This window comes from Paramormyrops kingsleyae, chromosome 1 (genome assembly GCF_048594095.1).
Source record: "Paramormyrops kingsleyae isolate MSU_618 chromosome 1, PKINGS_0.4, whole genome shotgun sequence".
In the NCBI taxonomy this organism is placed as follows: Eukaryota; Metazoa; Chordata; class Actinopteri; order Osteoglossiformes; family Mormyridae; genus Paramormyrops; species Paramormyrops kingsleyae.
Window position 1 is genome coordinate 64,766,539 of NC_132797.1, and position 24,201 is coordinate 64,790,739.

The following is a 24,201-nucleotide window of genomic DNA, read 5'->3' on the forward strand; positions in this document are numbered from 1 at the left end:
CAGCAAATTTCTCTCTCTAGCACTTGATAGAGTAATGTAGGCTCCCTCACGAGCGGTTAGCAAGTTCAGCTGACGGAAAACAATGGGGAAAAAAAGGCACTCAGTTGTAGGTTGTTAAAATGCACCTGAAATCAATAACAAAAATACAAATATCAACTTTAAAATTCTCTTATGTAAATGTATTCGATAGGAGTTGAGGAGAGAGAGGTAGTCTAGCTGTGCCTATACAGTGTAGGACAGCTTGAAATGGTAAACCGCGAGATCAGCTTATGGAGAACAATGGAAATTCTCAGTTGTTTCTTGTTAAAATACACTACAGATCTATAACAAACAATGTAAGTACTAACTTTTAAAAGCATTAAAAGCTGCACATGTACATGTTTTGGTAGGAGCTGAGGGTTGGGTTTAGGAGCATGATCAGCTGGATGCCTAGGCTAACTTTATTGGACATGCAAACCCGCTCTCGGAGCAGAACTGGTTTGTATCTTGGGGACTTACTGTATATTATTAGAGTTTCCCGTTTTCTCCAGTGGCTTTAGTCTTTATCAAACAATGAGCTGTGAAGGGTTTTTGCGTGTGATTTCATTAACTGAAATGTCGTCAGTTTCTTGCTGGACACACCACCTGTGATAGAGCGGCAGAGCATATAAACAAGACGCGTAGCGATATCCCATAATGATGTTGTCTCCATGGTGATATTTATATGCACCTGAGCCGGCCCCTGCTGAGCACGGCTCTCCAACCTCCACACCGGACTTTTTCGTTTCTGTTTCGGTTAGTGTGCATTACGATATAGATGGCCCCCTCCCATTAACAAAGAAATTCCACACAAATACATTTCCATTGGGTTTTGCTTCCTCTTTGACTTGTGCGTGAGAACGAGGAGGAGAAATACGGGTTCATGCAGAAAGTGTCACTCCCACCCCCACACTGCTTTTGTACTTCGGCAGAAGGGAAGCAGAATGAAGAGAGGAGGAACTGAGAGACAGGAAGTTGCGCTGTGAAAATCCCCTGACTGAGAGCAATAATGACAAAGGTGTGCAAGGCAGCTGCTGCTACTCGCCGCGTGCGTTGGGGACGTAGGGATAGTCAGGATGGATGCGATGGACAGAATTTAAGGTTTGGCCGGGAAATGCAAACGAAAGACACAAAATGTAAGGAGCTGCCGGTAATCCGGGCCCCCCGTGTACCGACGTCCTGCACAGATAGGCGCCGTTGCGGATTGGCAGCCCCGTGTTGCGTCTGCGCGGCACCTGAGGCACCGGTCGTCCTTCCGCTGCAGTTTGCAGAAGTGGCTGTATGGCACTTTGTGGACACACTGGGGGGGGGGGGGGCGCACAAACCACCCTGCCCCCAACCCCCCCCTTTGCCCGCACGCCCGCCCGCCTTGCCTCTGATTGCGCTTCCAGAAATAGCCGCGGGAATCCCGCCAGCGGAAGCTGCTTTTAAGTTGTTCAAGGCCCCCGCCAACGCCCCCCCCCCCCCTTTTCTTTTTATATTGGTCAAAATCAAGAGCAGCTGGTGTCGGGATGTGGGTGCCCCCCCCCCCCCCCCTCCCGCAGACACATGTGTCCTCTTCGCATTGGGCTCCACTCTGTCACTTCACACCTGACGGCTTCACTCACCCCCCTAGTCCGTGCCAGCTGCGCCCCCCCTCAACCGTGCCCCGGATTCTGCCCCCATATCCTCGCAATTGCCCTCCCCCCATTACAGGTAGTTATTTCCCGTGTTAATGGGAATAGCTCCGCTCCCAGTCCCACCACCCCTCACCCCCATTTCCAAATCATAAGGCACTCCTATGGTGTTTCAGCCATTCTCAGCCCACGTCGGGGGTGTGGGGAGGGCACAGTGCCACCCAAGCAAATGTGGGACGTGTCGGATATCACTCTCCTCGTCAGTGGGGCCTTGTGCATGGGGGGGCGGGCAGGCCGCCAGCAAAATGCTTCACGTCGGCATGTCCGTTGGAGCGTATGCCAGTTCTGCTGGGGGGGGGGGGGGGGGGCTGGCGGCTGGAGGCACTTAAAGCCCCCACATAATGCTCTTCCGCTCTGAGCCGAACGTCACGTGGACCTTCTGCTCTCAGACTCCAGGCAGATGCAGACCTCACCTTCCTGGTCCTACGAGCAGTCATATCCATACCTCGGCCAGATCTCCACAGCCTCCGTCCATCCAGCCACGCCCATTTCGCCGGGCAGGGCCAGTGGCATGTCCGCCCTCACGGACTTCTCCAGCCGGCTCTCAGGTGAATGACACGCTCACACAAGCAGGGTTTATTCCGTAGATAAGAAATATGGGATATAATTGGGGTGGCATAGACCTGTGAGTAGAAGGTTGCTGGTTCCAGTTCCAGGGTTGGCAGGATGATCTCACTGTTGGGCCCCTGAATAAGGCCCTTAACCCCCCAAATGCACGAGGGACTATCTGTCCCTGCCTTCTCAGTTCTACATTGCTTTGGATTAAAGAGTCTGCTAAATAAATAAATGTATTTTTTTGTATATTTGGGCTCCCGGCCAGATCCTTAGCCAGACGACCCCCTAACCTCTGACCTCGCTTCTCCTCCCGGCAGGTCCGGACCTCACTGCGTTCAGCGACCCGCGCATGGCAGGATTAGAGCGGCCCTTCTCCTCGTTGCCCTCGCTCCCGGACGGCCGCTTCTCGGACCCGCGCATGCACTATCCGGCCGGAGCCTTCACCTATACAGCCACGCCCGTCACCAGTGCCATCGGCATCGGCATGTCGGCCATGACAGCGCCCTCAGGCCGCTATGCCTACTTGCCCCCACCCTACCCGGGCGGTTCGGCCCAGGGTCAAGGCGGGCCCTTCCAGGCTGGCTCCTCTCCCTACCACCTGTACTACAGCACCTCCACGGGCTCCTACCAGTTCTCCATGATGTCAGGGGGGGAGCGGTCGCCACCCCGCATCCTGCCGCCCTGCACCAACGCCTCCACCGGCTCCGCCCTCCTCAACCCCTCCCTGCCCAATCAGAGTGAAGTGGCGGTGGAGGCTGAGGGCAGCCACAGCAGCTCCCCCACCAACATGGCCACCGGGGGAGGCCGCCTGGAGGAGTCTGTGTGGAGGCCTTACTAAGCAGGGCCAAACGGGTTGGGTGGGTGAGGCGGACACTGAACTCGGCAACGACACCACAGCATGGGCGGAGTCATTGTGATATTGCTCATTTAAAAAAAAAAAAAAAAAACTGCTGACATTTTGTCAGTGTTAATAATTATCGTCAGCGTTGCTATAATTATTGTTTCTATGACGGATAGTTGAAAAAGATGATAAAACGTACGAGGAGTAAGACGACATTAACTGTGAATGAGCTGTGTGTGAGGTTGAGCACGGGTCTTTTCTGTGTGTCACGTCGACAGGCTGCTCTTCTGGGTTTTTCACAAATAGATTTTACTGGAGGAGGAGAAGGCGGAGTTCCCTTTAGTGCCAAGAATGAAAAGCACTGACTGCAGCTACCCCCCACTCCCCAGCCCCACCCCCCGCTGGAACCCATCAAAACAGGCACGGCCTGTTAATTGAGGCACAGACACACAGAGAGGGTGTGGCTAAGCAAGACTTCACAGAACCTTCCCTAGTGGTTCCCTGCTCCAGTGTCCTTCAGGGGCCAGCTTTCGATTCCGGGACATTCCCTGGAGGATTAGACATCGAGCTTTATGCAGATAGGGCAGGGGCCTGGCAGTTACTCACCTGAGTATCGGTGCGGTATAGGCTCCAAGCTCGGTATCCAGTGACCACAGGACAACGTGGAAACCAGAGAGGCATGGCCCGTTCTCAGAGGATCGAGAAGGGAGCAGAGAAAAGGCGACGAGACACTTGAGAGCGTGTGAGAGGCCTTACTGTCACGTAAAAGAGGAGGAAACTACGGACAGCCCGCAGGATGCTCTGATTCTTCCATGTGACTCCTCCCCTGTCATTATGGTTTAATTATTTATCGTTTTATTTATCTTTTTTTAATTTATTTAACCACTGTGCACTCCATGGGACAACTGATGGATTTAAAAGCAGCTGAAGACATTTAACAGTCTCTTCCCTTTTCAGTAGTTTCACCAAACACACCAATCTGGTAGATGTTGGAAATAACGGGTTTCCGGAAACCGAACCGAGCACAGGGAAGCAGCAAAGGATTATGGGATAAACTAAACTCAGCCTATCCTGACAAATAAGCAATGGGTTTATATGCAGCCGAAGCCACAGGGTCTAAAATAATTCACAACGGGAAAAGATGGAGGGACAGGAAGAGACAATCATGTCCCACTTCATCATCTCCACACACCCCAACAGTTGAGGTGCCCGCAGACATTTCCAGGCACGGTGGGATTATCTTCTCCCTGTTCCACCAGACACACCTCCCTTCTTCTGTCCCAGGGGGAGTAGAGGGGTTCTTTCTTATGCAGCCACCCTCCAATGGTGTAAATAGCCTCCACTGTAAATGACTGCTTGTTGATATCAGCCATTCCCTCATCCACACATCAGATTGCATCCTCTGCTTTTGAAATGAGCTAAATGAAAAAAAAAGTTGATAATGATCTTTTTCCAAGTTTTGTTTTATTTTATGAATATAAACTGTCGTGTTGAAGCACCTTTCTTGATCTCTGTGGTTTGTTTCCTCACTTGCACTTCATTTGACATTCAGGAAGAATTGCGTCAAAACAAATGCATTAATGTGGGACATCACGGCATGTTATGCTAATGCTAATTTAACACAGTGGTACACCTAATCCACACGATTAACCCTATATATTCAAAGGGACAGCAGAGAGTGCCAGTTGAAATCGAGCAGTTCATAGTCAACTGCGAATACTGCTTATAAACCCAGAATCCCGCAGAAACATTTCAAGTTTTTCTTTTTCAATTCACTTCCTGGTTTAACATGGCAGACTGACTCTCAGTAATGTCCCCCTGCCCTTGCTGGCGGCACTGGAACATATCGGTTTGGGAGTGTTAGCCTCCACCTGCTATTCCTGACCCATGAGGAATTTACACAGCCTGGCAGACGTGCCCCATCCTGCCACCCCCAAGCCAGCCAGCCAACAGAGACAGAGGCGCATACACACAGGGCCCGCATGTAGATGCGTCTGTGCTGGTACCCAGCACAAAAAAACACATGCAGTTACAGCCAGAAAACACATGGGGAGCTATGCGTCAGGCCACTGTATTACAATAGGAATTACCCATCGCACTGAGGACGCTGCGTTACACCGGCCCTTCCAGGCCACGCAGGGCCTCACCTGTCCCAAAACACTTGGGTTGCCCTGTCACACAGGCCTTGCCTGTCCTGAAACACTTGGCCGCTGCCTTGCACAAGCACCAACCCACACACATCTTGCACCAATAACAACTGCACTCATTAAGAGACTTGCACGTATTAGGAAATCACATAAATCCCTGAATGAATCTGGCAATACTGCAGCCAGACATGAGAACAGGCACAGTCAGGTTAGATCTCTGCATGGCCACCGCAATAGAAGTTCGGCAATGAGAATGCGTGTGTGTGTTGCAGCACCAGCCTACCTGCTCACACACTCCTGCTGTTTACACATGGCTGCCCTGGGCCAGCCGAAGAGCTGGACTCCATTCCACCCGAAAACCGCAAAACACATGGGTACCTCTCCCTCCATTACGCACTACTAGTCCCAGACAAGCGGCCCAGGGAGCAGGGCAGAGATGGAACAAAACCCCGAGAAGGACACAAAGATCTCTGCCAGAATCACAATTTTTAATGACCACATGTCCGAGGCTAGTAGAATTTGCTTTTGGTACAACATCGTAGGTAAGCTCAAATCAAGTGTCCATAACATTGTCCAGAACTGCCCCAGGCGATTCTGACCCATTCTAACTATAAGGCCCACCAGCCTGAAACTTTATACAGACACTAAACATTCGATCGCTCTTTTCAACAGTTCATATTTCATGGATTTTGTTAAGACATGTAACAGGTCTTAATCTTATGCAATGACAGCTGCCCACATAGGTTATATATATAAAAAAAAAGACGCTTAGTTACTTCCCCTTTTAAAATGCCGTTAGGAACAGCTCATGAAAACGATGGCACTAGTGAGGAAATGCCTCCATCTAGTGGCCATTTTAAGAACCGTCAAGAGCAGATTAAATACAGCCTGGTGATGTATGATGTAGTCACAAACCTGCAATATTGTTTAACAGATTAACCACTTTAAAGGTGATCATGTTACTTACGACAAACAGTAGAACCAGAAATGTTGCCCAAAACTCTCACACACCAGTATCCAAGGGCCACAGCAAACCACAAAAAAATAGTTTTCAGGGCTTCCTTTAATAATCCACATAGCATTATGTACAAAGCAAACCAACTAACAGCTTTAAAAAATACTAAAATGACATTTTACAGAATATAAAAAGACAGAGCCAGATGTTTTATTTAGAAGGTCTGGTTCAACAGTAGGATGGAGTACTAACATCATACAGAATTACTAGACTGGACATCACAATGGACACAACGCGTGGTGAACCTTGAATCGAGACCCTTAATCAAATCTGCCTTTTAAACAGAGGTCCAGATAGCAAAACAACCCAGTGTGGAAACCTTACTCTCACACACTCGAAGACCCAAACGGGAACGTTGTGGTTCTGCGCTTGCAGATATCCAGCTGAGCCGAGCGAAAATGCTCACTGGGAACATCCAGGCTGTGAGACAATACCTGTCCACAGAGCAGCCCAAAAGGACTGCCTTCAGTCTCCACAGGCAATCCCCCCCGACACCTGTCGAGATGGTCACCTCATCCCTTTGCCAGCACAAGCTTAGTAATTTTGGTCGAGTGATAGCTACAGCACAACCAGGCCGTAGAAATACAGTAAAGCACATGCCACCTGAGCTATATGCAAGGATGCGTGTTGCACATGTGATTATGCGCGTGCGTGAACAAGCAACAAGGGGGGGGTGGTGATAGTTACGACGGGCAACGTTCCCAAGGCCCATATTTTAACTGAACTTCAGCGCAGAAGCATTTGCAATGATTAGGAAGCAAAAAAATTATGTGTATATATGTGTGTGTGTGTGTGCGCGCGCGCGTGTATATATATATGTATATATATATATACATATATATCCATCCCAAAGTCATCAGGCAACCCTATGCATCCCAGAGGTACGATCCCTGGGGGGACATCGAAGCCCCTCAGGGGGTCTTTAACCGAATTCTGACAGACATTACTTTGTCCAACCAATGAATGAGCATCCAGAGAGGGAAAAATAAAATTAAGCGATGTGTTAATGCATGTAAAGATGCACAAAATACACAAAAAAATAACACACAAATTACACAGAAAAGGTGTCAAAAGCATCAGACCACAAAGAATTTGTCAAAAAAAGTTTCGTATGCAGTTTCAGTATTTTTTTTTTTCTTTTTTTAATAAGTGAAATTGAACTAAGAAGCTGATGACTGGTTCTTAATTACACTCTACAGAAAAGCCCTGATACAGAAAGGTGCTTCAGGGCAATTATCTAGTTAAGCATTATTTGCGTCGATTTCTGGACAAGTGTCAAAACTTCGGAAGCTTTGAAACATTTAAATCTGCCAAAGAAATATTTAATTGGACACTGTCTACTCCTTTATTTATTATTCGTTATATTTCCAAAAACACGTGGAGTCCCAGAAAGGCCTAAGGGTGTACTAATACTGAATTTGCACCAAGACAGTAAGTCATTCAGCTGCCCCGCCAGCAGCCGAAGGGTTTAAAAATGACTTAAAAGCAAAATAAAAGCAGAAATTCAAGTACGGCAAATCACAAGGTATCCTAGTAAATATGCTGACCAATTTGGTATCAATTTGGGCAAACAGTCTGTCCTTAGTCTCCAATTACCCCAGTAAGGTGTTGCGTTTGAGAACGAGGGCGTGCCGTTTTTCCTCTCCTGAACCCAGGTAGGCAGAAGAGAAACCTGGGAACGCACGTTTGTTGGGGGGACTAGTTTCATGAAAGTTGCCGAACCCCTTGTTCACACCTTAGAGCCACAGTCGCTCTCAGCATCTGTCAGGACACCCGACGGAAAAAGGTGCTTCCAACCTGGAAGGTGCAGGGGCAAAGACAGTTGGTGCTCTAACACTTGTACTGCAGTCATCTTGGTTGGTGCAGCCCTCATCTTCTCTGTGCTGCATGGTTTCCCTCCATTGTCCCAGACTCCCTCCCTCCTTGTTCTGATCCAATGACCCTAATGACACCATGACGCAAGGCAAGAAGGCTTCTAAACGCTGCTCCTTGTAAGATGTTGCAGATGCAATCAGGTGCAGACATCACAGAAGGGCGGGGAGAGAGGGGAGCGGGTAGGACTTACTGGAACAAGAAGAATAGTGTTTAGCTGAATGAAAACCAAAGTTCTCAGTTAAAAAAAAAAAAATCATGTAATAATGAACAGAATTAGAATATGAGATTCCAAGGTAACCAAACTACCCTTAACCCATGGACGATTAAAGAGCAGTAAAGTTGCATGCTAAGTTCTGTGAGAAGGGTGGTCTTACATCCTCATCATCAGAAACGTGGGGCTGGGCAATGGCCATTTCCTCCTTGCTCTCTGCAATTTGCTTGCACTTCTGTAAGAGAACACAGACATGGCATTGCAGGTTCCATTACAGTGACACTCTCGTTAACAACTAGCAAAAGTTCTGTTAGGCGAAGGCAAGAAACAGGCCTTGCCATTTCTAAAAACAATACTTGTATAATCCTTCATAAGAGAGCATTAACCTCTGTCAGCTCCTTGATGCTGATGCTGTTAGCTGTCTGGGTCACCTTCCTCTTTGCCTCCTCAATGTTAGCGGTGTTGGGCACGGGCACAGGCGGGGGCTTGTTTGTTATAGTTGGCAGAGCGGGCATGTTTGCCAGGGCGCCCATGTTGGTCAAAGCGGCTGTCATAGTGGCGGCCGTCATGGTGGCCATGGCCGCATTCATGCTGATGTTGGGCATGCCCATAGGCAGACTCATGGGAAGGTTCATAGGCAGAGGCAAGGGCAAATTCAGGGGTGAGGGAGCAGGGGTTGGCAGAGGCAACTGCAGGATAGCCTTGGGTCTCAGGCTCTCTGGGATAGGCATCCCTGCCTTGGCACACATGGCAGCTGCATTTGCCTTGGCAATCTCCAACAACTGGTCCTTGTCTGCAAGAGACAGGGCTGGACATTAATTTTTCATGAGATCAGTTTCACAAAAAATTGTTTTATGATCACAAAAACAAGACTGAATCAACACTTAAACCTCAATATCAAACTCATTAACCACTATTCGGATGAAATTAATATTCAGCTACTGAAAAAAATCTTTATGACCAGCAATGTGGCCTTACCGAGCTCTGTGAGCCGAGGTGGGGTTTTGCTGGAGCTGCGCCGAGAACGGGAGGCGGACCTCTTCTTGCGGAGGATGAGAATGGGGGAGTGACTTGGCTCACGCTTCCAACGGTCCCGTCGATCAAAAGAACGACTGCGGAAACTTCTTCTCCGTCTAGAGTGTGATCGCGACCTCCTCGACCTTGAACGCCGAGTCCTTGTTGCAGAACGGGACCTTGTCCGTCTCTTCCTAGCAGGGGAGCGGGTTTTTGAACGCTTTGATTTTTCTGCAGATTTGGATTTCCTCCGTCGAGTGGCAGATCGAGATTTCGAGTGCTTTGTTTTCCGAGGCGAACGAGACTTTGAACGGTTCTTTCTCACGGGAGATCTAGTTTTTGAACGCCTCCTTTTTGTAGACCGAGACCTTGAACCCTTCGCTCTCACTGTAGATTTCGATCTTGATTTTCTCCTCCTAGTTGATCTGGATCTTGACCGCTGCCTCCTTGTGGGAGATCGAGATTTAGACTTCCTTTTCCTACTGTGGGATGGAGATCTGGATTTCCTCTTCCGCACCGGAGATCTGGATTTTGACTTCTTCCTTCGAGTATTAGAAAGCTTTCTAACAGAAGATGAGCTGGATCTTGAATGCTTTCGACGAGTGGGAGATCGTGACTTTGTTTTCTTTCTTCTCGAGGAAGATCTAGACTTTGAGAGGGTCTTCCTGGAGGGGGATTTCGAGGACCGCAGTTTAGATGGTTTTTCCTTTGGACCTTCAGATGGAGATTTCATTTCAGACTGCCTCTCTTCACTTGCACGTTCAGCTGACTGTGATCTTGAACGATCTAGCTGAATTTTAATTTCTGGTATGCACTCTGTTGGGGTCCCTGGTGCAGAACTTCTATGGTCATTGGAAGCTTCTGTGTCAATTGCAGGTTTCTCAATTTCAGCAGCCAAAGAATCTGGCTCTTCAGCCATAGAGCTGTCTGGTAACTCAGGCAATGGTTCTGATGGATTGTCAGAATGTGGTGAGACAGACCTTGACCTACTGGTAATGAGCTGATTTCCATCCTCAAAAGCACATGGCCTCTCAGAGGTGTGGAAAATATTTTTTTCAGAAGCTGGTGACTCAATTTCAGTGTGCAGAGGCTTAAGATCAGATAAACCCTGCTCATTTGACGAAGTCTCAGGGGATATGCACTTTTCAGTGAGAGCCACTGGTAAACATTCATGTGGTTCAATTTCGATTGCAGTTCTAGCCTCTGAAGATGGGCTGAAAACAGATTCTGTGGAAACAGGTGGTTCCTTGCAGATACTCAAGAAAGGTACCGGCTTCCAGAAGCCCGCAGTCACAACAGTTGCCTCTGTATCAACACTACTCTCCACAGACACACGAGAGGGCTTTTCCTCAGATACAGAAAAGGTTGAGGCAATTTCCTCTTCCACAAACTGTTTCACCGTACTCACAGTTGCAGAACTTATTTCTGTGAAAAGGCTTGGTTCCTCATTGCTGACAGGAACATCATCTTCCACCTGAATTTCCTGTGTTGGGGGATCAACATTTTCTAGGGTTGGGGATGTTGCTTTAGGGCCTTGTGGTTCCTCAGCTGAAGACTGACTGGCTTCAGATGACTGCTGCTCCCTAGAAACAGATCCAGATTTCGATTTGGGTTTATTGGGAGAAGCAGATTTTGAGTGTTTACTTCTCTCAGGTGATTTAGATGGTTTTCGGTCACCTTTGGGAGATTTAGACTTTGACCGATGGCGTCTGCCTGGAGACTTTGACCTGGAACGTCTATTGCGCTGAACTGATCTTGACTTCGACCTATTTCTCCTCAGAGATCGAGATTTTGACCGTCTCTTCCTCGATCGAGACCTAGACCTAGAACGCCTAGATCGTCGTGGTGACCGAGTTTTAGATCGCCGTCTTCTCAGGGATCTTGATCGGTTCCGCCTTAAAGATCTTGACCGTCTGTATCTTCTTAGGAGAGATCTTGATCTTGATCGCCTGAGGATAACAATGGACCTGGAGCGAGTCCTTCTGGCTCGCTTATAGGACCTAGACAGTGACCTTCTGGAACGGGACACAGATCTCCTGTAATGGGACCGAGACCGGGACCTTGAGCGTCTGCCCCTCCTTGCAGAGCGTGACCTTCGACGAGAACGGGACCTCTTAGATCTGGATCGCGACTGTCTGTACTTAAAACGAGATCGCGACCGAGACCTACGCACCCGCACAACCGAACGAGATCGGCTATGTCTGCGACGCGGAGACCTTGACTTTGACCGCCTACGCGTGCGAGAGTTGGATCTTTGAATCCTCTTGGGAGAGTAGGACCTAGATTTGCGCCTTGACCTCTGGATGGATCGTGATCTAGATTTACGTCTCCTTGAATGAGACCTGGAGCGCCTCCGCGGACTGATCCTCCTTCGTGAGGTAGATCTAGTCCTTCTTCTAGATGATGAACGATCTTTTCGGGTACTAGGTTTACCAGAGGCTCGTTTTGGGCTTCGAGACTGGCTAAGACTTTTTTTGGATATGGTTTTTTGTGATGTTTCTTTTTTTGCCTTTGAGGCTGATCTTGACCGCGATCTAGAGCTGCTTCCATGTCTCTTTTCATGCTTGGCGCCTGGTTCCGCTTCTTTGTCCTTTGAGATAGACTCTCCTTTAACAGGCTCTTCGTCTTGTGTACCCTGAAGTTTAGGAATTATATCAGGCAAATCCTGAGCTTTGCAAAAACTTACTTGATCCCCAGTGTTCCCCAAACTGACAACATTCTCTGCAGCCTCCAAGGAAGAATCTTCAATGGGCATTTTATGACTTTCTGCAAAATTAGGTTTTTGGGTCCCCCCCTTGGTTTTAACACTCTCAGCCTCAAAACTAGTGCTTCCATTATCTTCACTAAAAGACAGCTGAGAAGCCCTCTCTTGAGGCTTGTCTGAGCAGGGAATCCCTCTAATATTCCCCCCATCACTGTCCAAGAATTGGGAAGACTCCATCATCCCATGCACTTCCAAGGATTTAGCAGAAAGCATCATGGGTATCTCTTGGACTTCCGAGCCATCCAGGGCTGTCGTGAGTTCATGCTTCTCCTCAGACTTGTCTAAGGCTCTCATTGGAGATGCTCTCCCTTCTGGCTTGTCCAGCATTCTCACTGTAGAGTCCTTCACTTCAGGCTTGCTGACCAAGGTTTTCATGGGAGAATGCTCTTCTGTCTTGCTAAAAGGTTTCATGGCAGACTCAACCTTGCCCAAGTATTTCAAAGGACGGGGATGCTCCTCATGTTCCTTAATGTCCAAGGGTACTGTGGATGGTAATGAAGGCCTGGACTCTAGTTCAGAGTCAGACCCAGAAACAGAAGTGCTCTCTGATCTTGAATGGGAAGGAGACTTTTTCTCTCCTTTTCTCTTCTTCTTCTTCTTCTTCTTAGAATGCTTTTGTTTTTTAGTTTTGCCATCCTCTTTTTCCACATGTAGATCTAATAAGAGCAATTAAATATTTTAAATGGCACAATTTTCAAAATCATTATTTACACTACTATGTAAAAGTTACCTTGCTCACCTCACAGAACCTTGTGAAACACACTGACAGTCCATCTATCAAGACCATAAGTTTAAAACACTGACATATTTCCATATTTGGAAAACTCACTGCATTTGATGCTCACACCCATGTAGCCAGCAATGAACATACCAAATAACAATTGTAATAAAAATTCACTGCTACAATCCTTTGAACAAAATGCTGGTTACCTGTTATCAGTCCTCCAGCTGAATCTTTAACATCATTACGACAAAATCTGCTTCCATCCTCTTCAATAAGAGAATGGTTCTTCAAACTTGTGGAAAAGAAATAGAATAATCTTAATTCATTCAAATAAATTGTCATTATTAGTTTAATCAAAATAATTAATTGTATTCGAGGCAAAAATGGTACTTTTGCAGCTAAAACCTTTTTTGCATTGCAGTTCTTGTACTTGAGAACATAATCCCCTTTTTAACACTTGAATTATTCCACATGTACTCATGTTTTGAATATCGAAATATTTTCATACACTTAAACCGAGAAGTTTAAGGAAACTTACCTCGCTTGATTTTGTGCCTCTCGATCAGAGTCAACCCCTGATTCAGAGCTGCTCTCTTTCCCTTCCTTGCGTTTCTTCTTTTTCTTTTTGTGCCTTTTATGCTTCTTGCTTTTCTTACGGGACGTCTCACTACCCTCCTTGATCGGAATCATTTCCACAGGGTTTGCTGAGCCTCCCTCTTCTAGACAAGACATCACACCATTTGATCTGCCCTTCCCCTCAAGTGGTAGATATTATTCATTGATAGTGCATACATTTAGCAAAGCAGACTATAAGAGATACACAGGCAGGCACAAACACTGAGGCATTCACATTCTAACAGACATAAGAACTTTACAAAAAAAATCTTCCCAATGTTTTGTCAGCTCAAAACATTTCTCCAAGTAGTCAGCAGCAGACTATCAAATATCAACCACCAAATTTTCCCAGCACAGTCGGTTAATTAAATGATAAAATACAATGTATAGCAGAAGCAAAATTTCAGTTTCTACCACAACCAGATCATTATAGAAGGCCACAAACCTGGATATGCTTTTCCAGCAGATTCCATTGTCACAGCAGTGTGGTGGTGCATCGGTGCCTCCCCCTGGCTGTCCATGGTAAGAGCAGCTTCTTTCACGGGGCCTAAGTTTTCCAAAGAGCGAGATACTCCGCCGTTTTGGTGTCTGTCACTCATCACTCTGCAAGAAAGCTAAGCAGTTAACTTACAGACAATTACCATACAGCACCCATAATGCCACATCAAGGCTAAGATCATCAGTGACTGACAGATACATGTGGTACTAGCAAATGGCCACAGCCAATAATGTATACACTACTATACTTGCTAAGAAAACAAGTTTTTAATGAAAATTATTCAAGATATTTTTATTCATGATCTCCTGGGGAAGATCATAACATCAGTTCTTAAGTCCAAAAGCATATAAGGAGGCAGATGAAAATAATGCAAGATGCAGTGTATTCATAACCCTCCCGCCCCCCAGTCACCAGATGTGAAACCCACATACCACATTATCTGATAGGTTAGTTTCTGGCACCAAACAAACCAAAAGAATTCTTTGCAGAACATTGACGCTAAACTTCTATTATCGAGCCTGTACACACCAGCACAAGAGCCCTGTTGGTGTTTACCACTAAAAGACCAATCGTATCTGAGGGCTGTCACAAAATAACCGTATTACACGATCTAATTTACAGCAGTAGCCAGAGCGGGGCTTTAAACGGGGATACGTCCAAAATGAAGAGATTAACTTTTTCCAACCAACACGTGGACACTTTACTGATATGCAGAACATCACATAACGGATATAAAACGCGAGAAATACGTCCATACTGCATTACAATCAAACTACATAAGCCTGCAACATGCTCATGGACAAACACAATCGTTACAAAAACGACCCTAAGCAACATCAACTACCTAAATAAACCCATAACCATTAATAACACCAGTGACGCCGAAACCTTCACCAGTCTGATTTAATCCTTGTAACACCTCCATCGACTGCTAACTTATACCCGTCTATTAAACAACAAGAATAATCAATCACAGATATGGTCAACCCGAGTTCAAGGAATTTAAATGGACCGGATACACAGCTACCGACGGCGGCTTATTCAACACCCCTTACCCCCCACACTGAAGCGGCCGGTCGGCCTCCGCCAGCTACTCAGACGCCATAGTGAGGAAGGATCGGCGTTAAACGATGACACCATTAACCCAGCGCATGTGAAAGCTGATAAAACTCATACAGGCGTAACCTTAACAGTATGGCCCGGAGAAGGACAGAGAAGACACAGGCGCTCGACTTTGACCCCCCATCCCGCCACCCAGCGACCATTTCGGCGAAGCGGGAAAACCCGCCTCCCCCCGCCGTGCGGCTACACTACGGCGGGCCGCACTGCCATCCATTTTACACAGTCAATCGTGCGAATGAGGCCCGAAAACGCCGCGGAGTAAATCAAATGTCGATAAACTCCACTCAAACACAGCAACTCGGGACACTCAATCTGTAACACAGGCCTTAACCGCGCTTAACGAAAATGACGCTTTTAACGGGCACGCGCCGCGTAACCGCGACACCCACGTTAGCGGCCTCGGCTAAACACTCCAGATGGCGGCCGACTGTAAGCGCCGCATGCTACCGACGTGGGCTAAACGAAAGCGGCAGGGACCCTCTCATTCTCACCAGCTAAAAAAATAACCCAGTTATGAGTTAACCATGCGCAATCTGCAAAAGAACTAATGGCCAGCTAGCTAACATTTGCTAAAACTAAGAGCATTTAACCCGGACCCACACAGCCGCGGCAAATGCTGGTTAAAGCGGAAAATTATCAGAACCGGAGTTCCTTACCTAGTTAAAGCTTTTTGGAGCAACTTCGGTGCGAATGCTGATCTATAACTAGCTGCCCCGGTTGACCCGTGTAGCTCACCGAGGCGGGGAAATAACATACAAAGAGGCTGCTAACTGCGACGCGGCGTACAAACACAAAAGGCACGCCGTCCATCCGTCGCGACGGCCCAGGCCCGCGTTTATTGTCCCAGCCGTCACTCGTCGCCCGCGCGGTCCCGCCGCGCACCTTGCAAGAACTACCCCTAACCCATATTTACCCAGTGCGCTGACCTTCGCCTTCGGACTCCTTCGTTGCATTCATCGCGAACTCCCGAATAAGCCGTTCGCTGCCGGTCGCCATGACACTGACTAGCAGCCGGGTCCTCCTCTCCCCCAGCATGCTATGCGCGGCCGTCCGCCCCACCCGCTAGGCCACCATGTGACGCTAGAGGGCACTCGTCTGGAGTCGCCCGACTCTAACGGGATAGCTGTCCAAAATGGCGGCTGACTTTTCTAGCAGCTGTAATAAATGGCTGTATGTTTTACTACATTCTGCATTACTGTGTAGTGGAGGTATTAGTATAGGAACGACGATTGCTCGTTATTTTAGGCTATTTATTTGGGGAAATGAAAATACGTCTAATTCAAAAGCGTTTAGTCGTACGGCTGCTTAACGCCTATACACTGGGCAGCAGGGGACGCCCACTGCCCGTATTAGGGCAAGCCACGGACATAAATTATTGCATCCATCAACGATAACGCTGGCAATATGATTTTTATTATGTCCCGTCCATCGATCTCTAATATCATTTGAAAAGGGGGTAAAACATTATATAATTAATGGGGTGTGTTTTAGTTGGAAAAAAGGTTATTTTCATTTGACTCATATATTTACTGTCGACCCCATTCATTTTGCGCTCTACTTAGACCGAGTATATTAATCCTCCCTTAACATTAATTATTAACGTTTTACACGCACTGTTTGGCTAACATTGGTTAAACTTATTTCTAGCTATGGCAAACTTACTCTTAATGGACAATTAATAACACGAAGCAAGCATAATTAACAGATGCCTGCACTGAGACTATACAAATGTTGGTTCAAGTCATATTACAAAAATTGTGTCTGTTTTGGGTTTGGATTCAGGGAAGTAAAACAAGAATACAATTTGTCTACGTTTTTTCCAGCACTTGTGCAAGAATTAGGCGGGTGCTTTTGATATCCATTACTTTGTGATGTTATGAAAAACACTTAACATAAATGCATTTGTGATCACAGAAGTACTTTAATTGGCATATAACGTGATTTGACGTTTTATGAAGAGACTGCTGAGGGAGAGGCTATCCGTCACTCATGCTGCAGCAGGATAGGAGCAGATGAAGGCTCTTTTGGATCTACAGTTCGCTGTGCTCCACCATCTCTCACCTGTCCAAAAAGAAACTTAAGCTGAACTTCAATGGTACACACAAATATAGCCATACTCACCCCTTCACAGTCACATATTGAAAAATTCTGGGGTATAGCCTCCCGTATGTCCTCCACAACTTTCAGTTTTTCTTCTCAAGGCTAAAATCCTCTACTGTAAATGAGCACACATTTCTGACAGTTTGTGTGGGCAGTGTGTATACTGGGGAATTAGCTTCCCATTGCCAAATAAGAGCAGTGTTTTTCCAGGTTTTCTTATTGGTATGCTGTCCCACTCTCAGAAGCACATAATGTTCCAGCCCTTCAGCAAATCTCCTTCCAGGCCCTTTCAGATGTTGTCACAGGTAGCAATGGAGAAGCTATTTTATATGTGTGTGTGTGTGTTTATGTGCTCTTAGGTCAGCAACCGTTTGATCAAACTGCTTTCATTATCTGATTGCTCTGCTGCTCTTTAAAGCAATTACAAATCTTCAAAGCTGACAAAGCTGAACTCTGGCCGATGATAACCAGCAACTTGACAATGTATTGTACCAAATTATTTATTTTATGGCATTGATTCAACGTCTATATTTTATTTACCACAGCTGTAAAATTCTTGATACAGCTTAACTGTTCAAAGCAGGACGCTTTACTGGGTCACTCAATAGTTATGACATGTTTTATTTATGCAATCTGATATTTCCCCATCAGTACCGAGTGGAAATAAAAATGATAGAAATCTCACCGATTTTGAACATCTCTAGGCACTCTTTCTGGTGCTTCTCTGGTTTGGGCTGACCTGGCATCCAGTCACTGTATGTCCAGGAAGAGCCGTCTGTCCATTGTTGAGAGTCAGCCTGAAGTAAACACATACATACAAACTCTCCATTATGGCAAGTAATGCATCAGTTTCTGGAATTATTTTGTTATTCAGATGATTAATGCCATTATGAAAGAAAGGATTATAGTTTTTAGTATGACTAAAGAATCTATGGATGATGATGATAATCCTAACAGCAAAGTACATATTTCTCAGTCATAAATGCACAAGTAGCCTTAAATGAAAAGCTAGCTATTAAAGAAATAGACAGACGTTCATGTTTAAGTGGTTGTGTGATTTTGTTAACATGTATTATGGCAGTGATAGCAATAATGCAGAAGAGGAGTTTGTTCCTGGGCGGGGGTGTGCACCTGAACAACTCCTCCCAGCCAGGTGAGAGTAGGACCCTTGTTGGCCTCTGTCACCATGAAGGCGAGCTGGGAGTGCAGCTGGGGGCTCGTCACGGAGGCCAGGTGGCCAGTCGGGGATACGGACCGGCATATGGCCTGGGAGTATGAACATTCAGCCATCATAGTCATTATGAACCAGTTTAATTCTTTATTATATTCATATTACCGGGACTCAAGCAGTGGTTACTGTAATTATGGAAACGTAAGCAGTAGAATTGAGTGCTTCTGCTCTGGGCAGGCTGCTTCTGTCACACAATCTCTGACACGCGGTGGAAATGGAAATATGACTTTTTTGGTTTGGTTTGATTTTTCTTCAGCCTGACCACGTGTATGATGGTACATAAACCGCTCTTAGATGTATGTGACCACATGATGCCATGAGACACTATCACCATGGATACGGAGTAATGTTCAGGGCGAATGCTTCACCTCCGCCTCGCTGAATGTCTGGGGACTGGAGAAGAAGAGGTAACACTTGCCGCTGATGACCTCACCATTGCAGGCGGGTTCCAACGCTGCAGCCTGTGGTTGCTGTCTAGACTTGTCTGGTGAATACACAGTCCGTATTGGGGCTCAGATTAAACATGGTTCCATGTATGTATTTCAGTATGTGAGTCATAGACCATGCATGCATGGCTCCCTCTAGTGGCAGATGTGCACACTTGCACATACAGTGCTGTCGTTAGTCTGTCACTTGTGCCTGATCATGCATGTTTACACGTGTTTCTGATTTAAGATCCCTCACCATTTAGCCAGTAGCTTCTCTGCATCTCCCCAGCCACATGTAGTATTTCACCAGTCACTGGGTGCACCAAGATGGCCTGTGAGTTCTGGGTGCCTTGCCTGAACTTGTCCAGCGAGGAAGGGACATACACTGGAAAAGTTAGAGTACCCCCCATTTAATGAGAGCAGCCAGTGAACTTGGAAGGGGATAGTCGGTACTGCAGTGCTGAACGTTGAGAAGAGAAATTGTGTCCGTGATCAGCCATTTAACACCCTACAGCAGTGACTACTAGCCCATTCCTCGGGGGAGCCCCGGACAGTCCACGTTTTTGCTTCCTCTCAGTTACCAGCGCACCTGTACCCAAGAGGGTCTAGCTGCAGACGTCTGTAGAGTGGAACTCCACCCGAAATACGTCACCTCCACAGGAAACACATGATCTTTAAGGACGTAAAGTGGAGCTCCGGTTAGGGTTAGGGTTAAGGTTAAGGTTAGGGTTTATTCGCTGTAACACAGAGTTGAGGTCACGTGTTTCCTGTACCAGGTATTCGGTGTTCCTGATCGGCTGGGACTTGGGAGGGGGGAAAAAGGTGGACTGTCCGGGGTTCCCCGAGGACTGGGTTGGGAAACACTGCCCTACAGAGATAGGAAGTTTTGGGGTGCATGCTTAATTCTGGAAAAATGTTGCAAATTTATTAGTTTCATAACGAAGGTCCATTGCCAAGTAATATTTAACATACCTTTTTTTAGCATAGACATTTTCTTTTTTATCAAGTGTCTTAATTGTTTTGACTGACTCATTCAGGTTCTGATCTTGCCATTTTGCTGTTAATTGCAACTGTTGTCATTGGCTGCCAAAGGGAAACTAAACACAAATATCTGGTGTTTTATGTTATTACAAAGGTGTTACTGATTAAAAAGCCCCCAATGAGACTGCTTGTCAATGAACATTTTAACTCAGAACAGCTCTTTTAGAACTATAATCTGGGTTCCAATTTATTACTACTTGAAATGAATGTTTTACTTAAAACTACTGGTTGTTTCCAATGTAATATATTTTTTGTAAAAAATATGTAATCATTTTTGTTATGAAAACCAGTATATTTGCAAACTTTTTACTGAATTAAGCAAGTGACCCAAGACTTTCTGTGAGCACTGTGACACCAATATATAGATTAATTTATATGAGACTGCCTACAGAATGCATGCCATTCTACACAGCAGCTGCTTGGCTTCTTACCATATGCATACGATCTCTTCATCTCTCCAATGGGATTTATGACTAAGCCTGTATTTAGGTTCACCAGGGTGGCTTGGGAATTCTGGGTGCCTTGTCTGAATTGGTCCGTGGTGGGAGGGACATAGACTGTGGAAAGGGTGACATCATTAACGTAAACAATGAGGAATCATGCCAGTGCACGTTCGCACACAGATGGCTTCTGAGATAGTGTTTGGATATGGAATTGTTGCCCAGGTGTGCACACACATTCCCATGTCTATGCAGATGTATTAGAAACAGGCAGGCATTCAGAGAAATGCAATTCCAGCCTGTGTTTACATACAGTCCCTGATTCTCCTCTGCATCTGGCTGACGTGGTCCTGCACCAGCCCGGTCCGGAGGTCGACCAGGTGACGCCGGGAGGGCTCTGTGCCCTGTCTGCGGTCCTCCACTGGTACAGCTTTCTGAGACTGGACTGGGCTCAGCGGCATGGCGTGGAGGCCTGCACATGTAAGCCAACACGCTTACACATGGGAAAAGACACAGCCATGACAGGCTTACACAAAGGGGAGATCTTATGACAAACTGAACTGCTTACACATAAAATCACTTGCTATATAGACAGTATAAAATACCCTGTACAATATAATACACATATGACCTATAGTTGCCCAATTATCATGGTTAAATATCTCAGTGCCATCAAAAGTGATGGGACTGAAAAATCTTAATTGGAATTTTACTTTAAGCAGTATAATGAATAAGTAATGGAAAAGGGACCCACACTAATATATATGAGATATTAGGATTTTATTTCTAATAAAGTATTCAGCTCTGTCCTGAAAGGCCAATTAAAGTGAGCAAGGGTGGTCTTTAAATGACAATAAGTACTGGGATGATCAGTGTCACAGATGTTCTCTGTCATCAGGAGAAACATTTGCTTTTCTTTTAATATTTTAAAAGTATATTGTATTTACTGTTTAATAAAATCCTGTTTAACAAAGATCTCTCCTTTAAAGAAAGACTGTGAAGCTGTGAAAAAAAAATCAATGAGAAGCATAGATTAAGAAATGAACGATTTGGAGAGTTTTAAAAAAAGAGGAAAGAAGAAGAGGAAACGGCTCGTATACGTAGAAATCATCCCAGAATGAGCCCAGCAAAGGGAAGCATCTAGCAGTGATTACAGCAAAATGATCAGGGCTGTTCGGAATCAGCCTAAAACAATCTCCATGGCTCAGTAGATGGGGTGCCCAAAAATCACAGAAAGCTGGGGTCACAAAATTACACAGCCGGAAAAAACTGGATGACGCTATTACAGATTATAATTTCCTCAGTGGTGGAAAGAGACTATGGGGAACAGAGTTTTATAGTCTGTCTATAAATATATAAGCTGTATATGACACGATAAGGGCCAGGGACAGGAAAGAGACCAGCATCTCTCCTCATCCTGGGAACATGGTGATGGACACCTGAAGTCCTTGGGTGTGGATATGTGTGTGTGTGTGTGTGTGTATTATGTTTATATTACATTGTGGGGACCAAATGTTCCATTTTGACACTGTGAGGACAATTTTACCGGTCCCCACAAAAATCTGTGAATGCAATCAAAAGACTAAAAATGCCAAAAGTCTTGTATCTTGTTTGGTTACTTATGGGTAAGGTTAGGGCTGGGTAGGGGTTAAGGTTGTCAAGTTTAGATTAGAGTTTTCCCCATAGAAATGAATGGAGAGTCCCCACAAAGATATAATTACAAACCTGTGTTTTGTGTGTGTGTGTGTGTATATATATATATATATATATATATATACACACACACACACAGACACACACACGAAAGTGATAATTTCCCAGCAATCACAAACGGCAAATCAATATCAGCCCAGCCTGCTAATTCATGTGCAATTTCACATACTTTCCATTTGTCAGAGGCAGAGCTGATCACAGGGGAACGTTCAGCTGAACTGAAGATAACCGCAGCAATGGATTTACTAAAAAGTTAACTGTCCTGAAAGTACACATCCCAGGAAATGGTGAAGGGTCACAGACTTAGTCCAGCTTTTCTTAACAAGCACTTTATCACCAGCTAATGATCGTCCCAACCTGACATTTAATTTATGCCACCATGTCCCTTTAGTTATGGCTACATATAAAGAGAGTCGGCAAAGGAAATGCCTCATTAATAACATATCTGTGCACAATGACATATCTAAATAAAAGGAACAGTCCTTTTATAAGCTTCATTATACACATCACCTCTGAAAATGCCCCTTACATGGGGATGTAAACTCTTACCAGATATGACCAGAAGCAACACTGCCATCTTCTCCATCTTAAAGGAAAGGATGAGCCTTAATCTCCTAGCTTCTTAATTTGAGGAAGAACTGATTGCTGGCTGGTTCGAAGCGTCTGTCCTAATTCTTTCTCTTGGGTAGAGATATTAGTAGGCTGAACGCACCTGTCTGAGGGTATAGAACTGTTGGTTGTGGTTAGCTTATTAACACAACATACTGAACTGATGTTAACTGATAAACAGGTTTAAAAGTTCTGATTGGTCATTAATGATGGGGGCGGAGCCTCGTGGCATTATCAGATATTCCCTGATGAAACACACCTGTCTGTATCTACACTGCAATTTTGTTATATTCACTGAACAAAGTCTTTGATAAGAGTATCACATTTTCCTTGTACCTCAGACTGACTTTTATGGTCTGTTAGATACATAAATGCATATTTTTTTCACTGATAGCATCAGCACTCTGCCCCTAGAATAATCATTAGCATGAGTTTGAAGTACTTGGCAATAAGTTTTGTGATTAAAATCTCCATGGACCAAGAGTGACCCATTTCTGGTTGGACAGAAGCACAGTGAGTTCAACTGTGTCTGACAGCAGGTACCCAAGGCACAGCAGCCCGCAACAGCAGTAATACAAGCAATTTCAGCCATGGTCGCTCATATTTCTCTGTAGCGGGCAGGTTAGAGTGGTTCATACTGATACTTTATCTCAGTCACATCGATGTCATCGGCAGTGTCACACAGGGGCCTTTTTCAGCCGGCCTCCAAACTCTCCTCATGTGGTTTCTCCCTTTGATCTAAAACGTTTCCACCAGGTTTTAAGTAACCCAACATTTTTTGCAAGTTATAACCCACCCAACCACGTTATTGTTAAAATTAAGTTTGTGAGCATCCACGGTCACAACAAAAGATTACTAAACCCTTATCAAACATCTCAGCTGGGATTTTTGGAATAAAAAAACACCTGCTTGTATGAAAGAACCGATTTGTCAGGCACCCAAAAGGATGCATGTATTAAGACTCTATACCATTTATTTATTAGATAAAATAAATACAAGACATGTACAGTAGCGGAAGTTGTGACACCGATGTATGAAAAGACAAGAAAAGATACAAACGCCCCATCCTTCTCTTGCAGTGGTTAGCCAGGACTGTAAGGTGTTTATAACCTCTGTCTGCAGTGCAGTGATAAACATGGCCTTAACCTTACAGCCTGGCCCACACTGGCTGTATGTCCACGAAGGGCTCCGAGACCCTGAGGCAGAAGCGTATTATCCAGCTTCTAAACATTTTCTACCTTTTTAGCAGGCGTTTTTGTCCAGCGTGACGTACATTTTTTGAGAAAGCAGGGTCATGGTTATAAGGTTAAGGGCCACGCTGAAGAGCCCTGTGGCGACAGGATTGTGTGACATCACTCTGCCAACCCTGGGACCTTCTGACCACAGACACAGTGTCCCACCCCCCTGTACGAGTATATGTCCATTTGCAGGTGCTCAGAAATGCTTCAGAATTACAGTGGGCTATTGTATAAATGTACTAGCTTAAGCTCCTACTCTCTCCTGTCAATCATTAGCCCACGGTCACAGCACGAGGCACTTTGAGCCGTGGTGTTCATGCATATG

At 45.7% G+C, this 24,201-nt stretch overlaps 3 protein-coding genes across 11 annotated transcripts in view; 1 reads left to right on the plus strand and 2 right to left on the minus strand.

Moving 5' to 3' along the window:
• The window catches only part of runx1 (RUNX family transcription factor 1), a 42,149-nt gene extending 37,559 nt beyond the window's left edge, over positions 1–4,590 (plus strand). For all 4 annotated transcript variants that reach the window (XM_023835717.2, XM_023835726.2, XM_023835738.2 and 1 more), the window contains 2 exons: positions 2,084–2,242; positions 2,567–4,590. In XM_023835717.2, coding sequence (XP_023691485.1) covers positions 2,084–2,242; positions 2,567–3,087 — 680 coding nt within the window. In that variant the 3' untranslated portion in view covers positions 3,088–4,590. The remainder of the gene's footprint in view (positions 1–2,083; positions 2,243–2,566) is intronic.
• Positions 4,591–6,282: 1,692 nt separating this feature from the next.
• sona (SON DNA and RNA binding protein a) lies at positions 6,283–16,545 on the minus strand. 5 transcript variants are annotated; one of them, XM_023835669.2, is made up of 8 exons: positions 15,990–16,545; positions 13,901–14,058; positions 13,379–13,556; positions 13,047–13,132; positions 9,317–12,772; positions 8,725–9,131; positions 8,502–8,573; positions 6,283–8,316 (listed from the first exon to the last, which is right to left on the minus strand). In XM_023835669.2, the coding sequence occupies exons 1-8, from the start codon at positions 16,109–16,111 to the stop codon at positions 8,314–8,316; spliced, it is 4,482 nt and encodes a 1,493-aa protein (XP_023691437.1). In that variant the 5' UTR covers positions 16,112–16,545; the 3' UTR covers positions 6,283–8,313. The 5 variants fall into 5 exon arrangements, with proteins under 5 accessions (XP_023691437.1, XP_023691432.1, XP_023691455.1 ...); XM_023835664.2 differs by having other exon boundaries at positions 13,379–13,559; positions 15,990–16,544; XM_023835687.2 differs by having other exon boundaries at positions 13,379–13,559; positions 16,003–16,119.
• Positions 16,546–16,975: 430 nt separating this feature from the next.
• LOC111856087 (uncharacterized) lies at positions 16,976–22,798 on the minus strand. Of its 2 annotated transcripts, none has more exons than XM_023835762.2 (8): positions 22,579–22,798; positions 20,630–20,788; positions 20,308–20,433; positions 19,092–19,220; positions 18,776–18,891; positions 18,308–18,442; positions 17,862–17,973; positions 16,976–17,137 (listed from the first exon to the last, which is right to left on the minus strand). In XM_023835762.2, exons 1-8 carry the CDS (start codon positions 22,613–22,615, stop codon positions 17,064–17,066), a joined length of 888 nt encoding a protein of 295 aa, XP_023691530.1. In that variant the 5' UTR covers positions 22,616–22,798; the 3' UTR covers positions 16,976–17,063. The 2 variants fall into 2 exon arrangements, with proteins under 2 accessions (XP_023691530.1, XP_023691522.1); XM_023835754.2 differs by having other exon boundaries at positions 20,630–20,809.
• Positions 22,799–24,201: the final 1,403 nt, after the last annotated feature.